This window comes from Anas platyrhynchos, chromosome 15 (genome assembly GCF_047663525.1).
Source record: "Anas platyrhynchos isolate ZD024472 breed Pekin duck chromosome 15, IASCAAS_PekinDuck_T2T, whole genome shotgun sequence".
Taxonomy (NCBI): Eukaryota; Metazoa; Chordata; class Aves; order Anseriformes; family Anatidae; genus Anas; species Anas platyrhynchos.
In genome coordinates, this window is record NC_092601.1 from 11,434,594 (window position 1) to 11,443,578 (window position 8,985).

General features: G+C 48.8%; 1 protein-coding gene across 3 annotated transcripts in view; it reads right to left on the minus strand.

The window, feature by feature from the left end:
* SMG1 (SMG1 nonsense mediated mRNA decay associated PI3K related kinase) overlaps nt 1-6,733 on the minus strand; it is a 65,483-nt gene extending 58,750 nt beyond the window's left edge. Inside the window, exons 1-2 of one of the 3 annotated variants that reach the window (XM_027468828.3) lie at nt 6,416-6,536; nt 3,013-3,082 (exon numbers count right to left, since the gene is read on the minus strand). In XM_027468828.3, coding sequence (XP_027324629.1) covers nt 3,013-3,032 — 20 coding nt within the window. In that variant the 5' untranslated portion in view covers nt 3,033-3,082; nt 6,416-6,536. Of the gene's footprint in view, nt 1-3,012; nt 3,083-6,415 lie in introns of all 3 variants that reach the window. The other 2 variants (XM_027468827.3, XM_027468829.3) reach the window with 2 other exon arrangements.
* Nucleotides 6,734-8,985: the final 2,252 nt, after the last annotated feature.

Genomic DNA, 8,985 nt, shown 5'->3' on the forward strand with positions numbered 1-8,985 from the left:
ACAGAAAGAACACCCCATGGAAAGATATTGCTTTCCGCAGAACCAGGTTCTGGGACCCAGCTGGCCTCCAGGATCCGCCGTGACCTGAAGGGTTCTGCACGGAGAGAAGCCTGGAGTCGGATTCACCCACTGCAGGCACCCCAGGGGACAACAGGCAACACAAAGGACAGTGCTCCTGGCTGTGTGCTGCCTGCCCGCGTTTCAGCAGGGCATTTCTCCTGCCCACATGGCACATCTTCCACTGTGCTGTGCCAGCCGGCAGGTGAGCTTACGGGACAGACATAACACTCGCTGTCCTCTTTCAAAAGGCATCTGTGTAAACACAAATTTATCACCTACATACGTTGATGCTGTCGCTGAAGTGAACGCACACGGCACACCAATAAAGTCAACACAATGCTAGCAACCGATGAGCAGAAGTACAAACACAAGCATGACATTAGACAATGCTGGAATGAGAAGCTGCAAGAATGAACATGACATTGTATTGAATTGTAACTTCAAAAGCTTAATTGCCACTTCGTGAGATGCTACTTGGCTTTATTTCCACTTAAAAAGCTCTCACTGATGAAGTGAGTTTTCAATTGGGCCTGGTGGAAGACTTCCCGACAGCCACCAACACAGGCCCAGCTTTCTGCACAGGCTGTTTTCACAATGTCACTTACACAGAAGGGATCATGTTCAATTTTCCTGGAGGGCAATTTTTAACTTGGTTTTATCTGTCAGGAAATAGTTCTCCTGCCCAAATATACTGAAATGGTCGCTGCAGTTCCCTCAGAGAAGGCCACTTTATTTTCTGTAGTTCCAAGGACACACAATAGGAACCCTACACACCCATTAGTGGACAAGGCCATCCAATCCCATCAGAAGTATCAGCACGGTTTACTACACCAATTTGTACAACTGAAGAAAGCATGGCTGAGAACAGATAGCTTAAAAAAAGTCTTTATCTAGAATAAGCAAAAATAGGCTGATCAAAAATATTGTTTCTTTGGTTGTATGGAAACCTTGAGAATTTGGGTCCAAGAAACTTGTAACAAGCAATCTGCCATAGTGTTCGTTATCTGTAATTCTTTCTGAACGACTGTACCATATGGATATTATTTTGAGACAAAAACTGCTTAATTATTCTATTCTATTTTACTTTATTTCCAAGTACACACTTCAGATGAATGATTTATTCTGATACATCCATCGTGTACTAGAGATCTTATTTAAGTCAGTTTGATTATTTGCCAAGTTTATTTGCTATCGTGCCTATCAGTTCTTCACTGCTTAAAATGTTTATCAATAAAAAACCTAAAACACAGTGACTGTACCCACTCAAATTAACAGCTTCCCATTAAGTTCCCAGCCCTTCTTCCACTGGTGTGCAGAGCAATGACAACCTTCTTTCGCTCTTCCCCCCTGCATTTACCTGTTTTGCCACACTCTTCTCGTATTGCTTGAGCCAAGCCCCCAAGCCTGGCTGAGCTCACCCCAAAGTCTGGTTTTGTTTCTACTCCTGTGCTGAGAGAAGTTCAGCAAAATTGTAAATGGCCACGTTTACTCCTACTGAAGTAACAGTGAGTCCCCTTTTTTCCTCCTGCAGTCCTGCCACCTGCACTGCTGGACAATGACCTGCAGTTACGGCAGCTTTTCCAGTCGGTTCTCAGACTGCATCACTGCTACTTACTGAGTAGCTCACCAGAATTCCCTTCTGTCCTGGGATGGGCATTAGGAGGGAAGGTCAGGGAAGCATATTCTGTTCTTATTCTTCCACAGGCATCTTCTGATAGCCCTTTTTGGGCCGGTTAAATCCCTGGCCTGCTCTTGCCTGGAAGCCTATCTGCTCCCCAAGCTTCCTTCGCTTCCCGCTGACACACTTTCGTGTTCTTTCATCTTTCGCACATCTTGGTCTCCCCTGGCTTCACATTAAAAACAAAGGCTTTCACATTACGAACTTCGGCTCCCCCATTTTACCAAGGAAGAAAAAAATTAAACAACCACCTCCCCAAACCAAAAAAGCTCTTTGATCTCGTACCTTCCCACCTTATCAGCATATTCAACAAACTCAGATGTGAAAGGAGATCAAGAATTACTTGTTACCGGTTCAGAAGTGAACCCATTCCTGTTCAACATCTCCCACGCAGTCCACTGCACCTCTTCCCGAGGTTTCCCTTGACCTTTTCATAATCACTGTCAAAACTGATACTGCAACTCATTCTCTAGCCATAAACTTGCCTTTGACATCTGGGACTGTGTGGTCTCTCTGTGTACATACATACACATTAAAACTCACTTCCTTTTTTATTGCAATATACACAGTTACTAGTTCTTGCTTCTTGTAAAAGACACACCTCTGCCCTTTACAGTCACAGAAAACAAACTGCTCCAAACACTGTTTTCTTAGCCCATTTCCTCTGATGGGTCTCTGCACTCCCTGCTGATACCTCCTGCTCTGACTCATGTTGAACACGGGGAACTTGTCCATCATCGCTCTCCTGCTTAGGAGACAGCTACCTTGAAGGAGAATCATATTTTCCTGTCTTCTCTTATGATTTCTAGACTGGTGGAGACCTAGAACATAACTTGGTTTGGCAGGCACTGTGGTAACAGAAATTAGGAATACCTAGCACTGACTTACATTTCGCCAGAAGGATACACTGCATTTTCAGGAACAAATTTCAAGATTGAATCTGTGTCTAATAAGCCACCTCCAGATCTTCTATCACATGTTCAAGACTTTCTTTTTCTCTTCTCCACATACACCCCTGCTAACCTGTATTATCGTTAGAGAGCCAGAGGTCCTGCTAATTAAAATCTTATCCCCTTTTCTCACTTTGGCCTAAGAACAAGAAAGCCATGGCGCGCACAGCACTTGCTGCCCTGCCACACTCCTCTCTCCCTCCTGCTCAGTACAAGTGTGTAAGAACTGTTTTGCCACCCAGAACATTTACTATGAAAGAGAAGCATTACTTATTTTGCTGTATAATCAATCTTCAGTACTACATTGAATCTACTCTGCCATACCTTGACCTTTGCACTGACATGAAGTTATTTTTTTCCCCCAGAAGTCATATCAGGGAAAACACGGGACAACCTGTCAAACAAAAAGGAAAGGGAAAAGAATGAAAGGTCTAGAAAGCTGTAGAGATTGGAAGAGGTGGACAGGATCTCATCAGGCTTTCTCAAAACGAAGAAAAATCCACAACCACTGCCTTATTGTTCTGTCACATATACCCAGAATTTGTCCAAAAAGCTTTGTGTTGCTATTAATTTAGGGCCCAGCACACCTCTGGGCACACACTAATCTGTCCATAAATAAGAGCAGAACTTCTCCCTCTGTAACACACAGAGGATCTATCAGTACACACACCACAGTAAGACCAGTCCATATGCGTCTGACAGATACGAATTTAAAAAGAAAAAATCAATTTCTAATCAAAAACTACTCTCCCTTAGAGAACCGTCCCGGCACCAACTTTCAGTTTGACCATTTTCACCCCAAGCCCCAGTGCTTATTAGCATTACTAAAAACTGAGAGGAATCTAGACCTATAATGGCAATTATCTAGTCACTTTTACACACACACGAATGTGTCTGAAAGCACAATCCATCTGATAATACACCCAGGCATCAGGAGCTTCCTTCTCAGCCCACAGCAACTTGAAACAACTACAACATTTTTCATTATTTTAGCCACGTACATCCCTTCTTCTATGCCCTGAAAAAAAGCATTTACCAGCAGTATCACCTGTGCTAAAAGAAACTAACAGCCAACAGAAAAGAAAGAGGAAGGAAACTATACTTGGATATATGCTGCACTGGGGGGCTGTCCAAGAGCACATTCAAAACAGAAGAGAAACACTCACTGCCCAAAGCATGGGACAGATCTCCTTTCAACAGCCCATGTGAGTCACTTAAAAATTAGTTAATGCCAAAACAACAAAGATTAAATTAATCTCTAGTTCAATCTCAAAGGTTAGTGTCGACTCACAGGTCCCATACAGCCAAAGTTACCAGTTTGAGATTTAGAAACCATACGCAAAACACAAAGAAATGTGAGAACTGTTTGGAACCGGGTGAACACTTCTAATTCCTGGGTTCTCTCACCTGACTAAAAAACACAAATATTTAAAGGAAAGGACACAATGGAACTCTTACAAGTATCAGTGAAGAGGTGTTTCTCCACAGGAGACCTGATTACACAACCTGATGGAAACAGACCTAGACCCCATCCACACACCACGAAGTTCCACCACGAAGTTCCCCCTCCTGCCACGCTTTCTGTAGTGCTTTCAGCTTTGTTTCTCATGTGGCTTTTCGGATAATTATTTTAGCAATGCCATCTACAGCACCTGTACTTGAGAGTTAAACTACAGCATGAGGAAAGGAACAGAATCAGACACACAGAGAAGAGACTAACTACTTAACTCATCCTTTTCACCACGCAAAGTATTTCTGTGGCTAGGTCCTTATTCTCACCCCTAACACAACTGAAACCCCCGCAGGCAACGGTTTACTGGAAAAAGTCTTTTTTTCTAGACACTGCAAGACAATTTTAGGCTAAAACATAAAATCTGTGACAAGTTAATGCATCCAACCAGGGAGCATTTATAGAAGCCATCCACTGCAAAGACACAAGGTGTACACCCAATTTCTTCCACATGGGAACTGCAGGCGAATGGTTAGTGACCAAAACTCAGGCTGCAGCCCACAAATCTGAAGCAAGGCAGTAGTTAAGGAGCAGGAGAGAGACCAGACTGCTACATACCAAAAAATCTTCACTAAGAATTATATGCTATGTCACTGATAAAGTTTACTCCTTTTAAATGTGGAAAACATTATAAAATCATACAATATCCCGAGTTGGAAAGAACCAGCAAGGATCATCGAGTCCAACTCCTGGCTCCACACAGGACCACCCAAAAATCAGACCCTATGTCTGAGAGCAGTGTCCAAATCCTTCCTGACCTCTGGCAGGCTCAGGGCTGAGACCAGCGCCCCGAGGAGCTGTTCCACAGCCCGACCACCCTCTCAGTGACGATTCTTGTCCTAACACCCAGCCTGACCCTCCTGTCACAGCTCCATGCCGCTATGGTAAGTTATGTGACCAAGCAGCTCAACAGGAGAAGAAATTAGAATTTAAATGACCACGACACGCACACCATTAAGAACCGAATACTCGAGTCCTTAGCATTACCCCTGGAGGTGGCACCGCTAGCTGTTCAACCACAAGGCAAGCTGCTGTCATAGTAAATACCGAAGTGACATCTGTGTTTCGCAAGATCTACCTTCATACCCACCCGTTTTCCCCAGTCCAAATCACACGTGGCTGGGACTGTCATCAGTGAATACGTTCCCAAGCACATGGCCCTAACTCTGTGCTGACAATTTAAAAGCAGGATCCCATATCACACTAAAGTTTCAAAAACAGTAAAAAAAATCCCCAAACTTCCACATTAAAAAATAAATAAGAAACACCAACAATTTCTCCACAGGAATGCAGACTATTAAATAGCAATGCTGGGTGGCACAGCAAGCACGCCGGCACAGGGTATACCCGAGGTGATCAAGGCCCTGACCACGCTCTGTACACCTGACCGAAGATGTCACCAGGCCGGGAGTTTCACTTACTACAAATTAAAGCACTGGGCACAAACACACCTTTAAACCCAGCGCATTGCACAAGCTCCCACCCTGCTTTCCTTACAGCTCCGCCACTTTCCCCAGCTGAGGAAACAATAACCCTGCGCTATTTCGTTAACCCGCACCAGCGCTCCTTCGGCCACCGAGAACCAGCCGGCACAAAGCCCCCCCAAACCCCCCAACCCCTGCAGGCCCCCAGGACCCCCACCACTACCCCATGACCACCCCATGCCACACCAGGACCCCACCACCACCACAGGACACCCCCCCTCGAGTCCCCCCCCACCATCACCCCAGCCCCCCTCCAGATTCCCCCCACCCCCACCAGACCCCCTCACCCCACCCCAGGCCCCCCCACCCCTCCAGGATCCCCCTCAACCCTCCCCAAACCCCCCCCAACCTCACGGGGACCCCCGCGGAGCCGCAGCCGGCGGGGTCCATCCCCCTCAGCGCCCTCCCCGGGACCCTCCCACGCCGGCCTCGCTGACAGCCGCGGCCCGGCCCCGCGGCCCCGGCTACCGGCGGCGCTGCCCGGCTCCCGCCGAGCCTCAGCGGCGCCCCCCGCCCCCTGCACAACCCCCGGGGCCGGCCCGGAGGCCCTCCCCACCCCCCCAAGCCCCGCACCAGGCCCGGCAGCGGCCGCCGCCCGCCCGTAGGCCCCGCAGCCAGGAAGCGGCCCCGCCGCCGCCCCGCTCCCTTCCCCGTCCCCCCCCCACCCCTTCGGCCTCCCCGGGGGCCCTGCCCGAGCCCGCAGCCCCTCAGCCCCTGGCGGGGCCGTGCCCACCTGGGTTGCCAGTCATTCCAGCCCCGCGGGTGGTAGTGCTGCCTGCTGCCGGTGCCGCTCAGCCGAGACCCCGGGGCTCTGCGGCTCATTACCTTGCCCGAGACGGCATGGCCGGCCGGGCAGCGGCGCGGGGCGAGGCGGCGGCGGCGGAGGAGGAGGACGAGGAGGAGGTGAAGGAGGAGGAGGAGGAGGAAGGGGAGAGGCGAGGCGCGGGCGGCTGCTGCTGTCTCACACCGCAGGGAGGGGACGCGGCCGCCGCGGCTGCTCCGGCTGCTGCCCGGCCGCGCGGCACGCCGGGATGGCGGACATGGGCCGCCCGCCCCCTCCGCGGGGCAGGCCGGGAGCCAGGCGGCGGCCGCTCCGCCCTCGGCCCCGCGGGGACGGGACGCCCCGACACGGGGATGCCCCGCGCCTCAGCGCCGCCTCGAGCCCCTCAGCGCACCCCCGAGTCCCCCAGCGGCCTCCCCCCGAGGCCCTCAACGCCCTCCCCTCCAAGCTCCTCAGCCCCCCGGGGGAGGCGCCGGCTTGGCACAGGGCACCGCTCTCCCCCTCCTTCAGCCGCGAGGGTTGAGGGGGGATCGCCAAGGAGTGAGAGGAGGCAGCCCCACAGTGAGGGGAGCCCGGGGAGCAGAGATGCCTCAGGGGGAGGGCTGCTCGCAGCCCGCCGGTTGTGAGGGGAGCCAGCCCCCAGCTGGGGTCACTCCTTCACGTCCCCGTGCTGTCACTTCTCCCGGGGCTGCCTCTTCTCGCAGATCACTAGTGATAGGGCTAGAGGGAATGGCCTTAAGGTGTGCCAGGGGAGGTTCTGGTTGGAAATGAGGAGACATTTCTCTCAGACAGTGCAGTCAGGTGTTGGAACAGGTTGCCCAAGGATGCGGTGGCATCACCATCCCTAGGGGTGTTCAACGAAAAGTTGGATGTGGTGCTTAGGGACATGGTTCAGCGGGTGACGTTGGCAGTAGGGTGACGGTTGGACCGCTTCCCTCTCTTCCCTCACCACTCACCCATGCCCAGGTTTGTCCCTGTGAGGACGTCACCCATGCAAGGCTGCCAGGCAAAGTCTGATGCTTGGCACTGGTCAACAAAAAGCTGACTAATCCCATACTACTAGTTTCTCCTTTTTCCAGCTGCCAAAACGTGCTTCAAAAGCAGACCAACAACACAGCCTCTTTCGAAGCCAGAATGGCCTCTGTGTAAAGCAGCTGCCACATTCGCTGGGAGAGTGGTTGATGAACGCTTGAACGCTGTGTTGAAAGCCTACCTGTAAATTGGGAAGGCAAACAAATCTGAGGGGTGAAAGAAGTCTCCACAATTTGATAGATATTCTGGACACATTTCCCAAAACATGATGTGAAGATTGTCTCAGGCATATTTTTATTTCTCCTGCAAAACCTGAAAACTTCCATGAGTGCATATGATAAACCATATTCCTGACTTCAGAATATTTCCTTATTTATGAAAAATTTTAATAGCTTAGTCAGATATTCAGCAAAGAAACCTGAGTAGACTGAACTATTTTAACTACAGTATCCTAGATTTGCCATCGCTGGAGGACTGAAGGAGCCTTTTAAATTCCTACGTGCTTAATAAGCCAGGGTTCTGCTGGTGCCTTGGCTGAGACAGATGGCATGCTGCCGCCTCCCTTGGCTTCTGCTGGGCAGCCATGATCCCACTGATACGGGCCTGTTGGCTTCTAGTCCATAAGTAATGCTTGCAAGACGTGCACGGATTTCAGAAACAGTTCCAGGACAAAACAAAATTTATCACGAGGCTTCATTGTGGCACAAGTCCTTTTTGATGCAGTATGACCCAATGCCCATCAGACTACACTTCAACTGTCATACGCATGTATATCTTGATTAAGAGAACTGGTTTTGTGAAAAGAATCAATTCCACAGGCCATGATAAATAATTTTATTTTTCTTTTTTACAATTGAGATGGACAGCCACAATTACACAACACACAGCAAAACTAAGTTTTCATAAGTATAGCAACAATATTTGCTGCAAAGTTACTCATGCTTTCAACAAAATATAACAGATCCTCAGCCACTGGTGATGCAGCAGGAGGTTTTTCTTTTTATTTCTTGACTGAGTAGTATCCTAATGGTAACAACATAAATCGCTTGCAGGGAAGGTAATATCAGAAATGTATTTTTAACTACCTTTCAAGCTGATTTAGCGAGGGGAGGCAAGAAGGAAAGTTGGCACAAAATGACCAATAACTGCCTGCATATAGCAAGAGTTTAAGAAACACTGATTTATTGTTTGGTACAAGAAATTTTGTATCAGGAATCCTGTATTCTATTGGTGAATTTGCTGCAGTCTTGTGGTCTAATGCAGATCACTTCTGAGTGTAGTTGTCAGATGGATCGGTGATGATTAGTTCTCTTAACTGTTGTTATACACAGCCTTAAACACGTAAAATGCTATAGAGTTGCCAAATGCCATTAAAGGCATACTTGATCTGTTTCTATAAGGATGATTATGTTGTGAATTTCAGTAGTATTACAGATAATAGTTAATATTCACATCATGATCTGTGACATAGAGCAATAATTATTTGTATA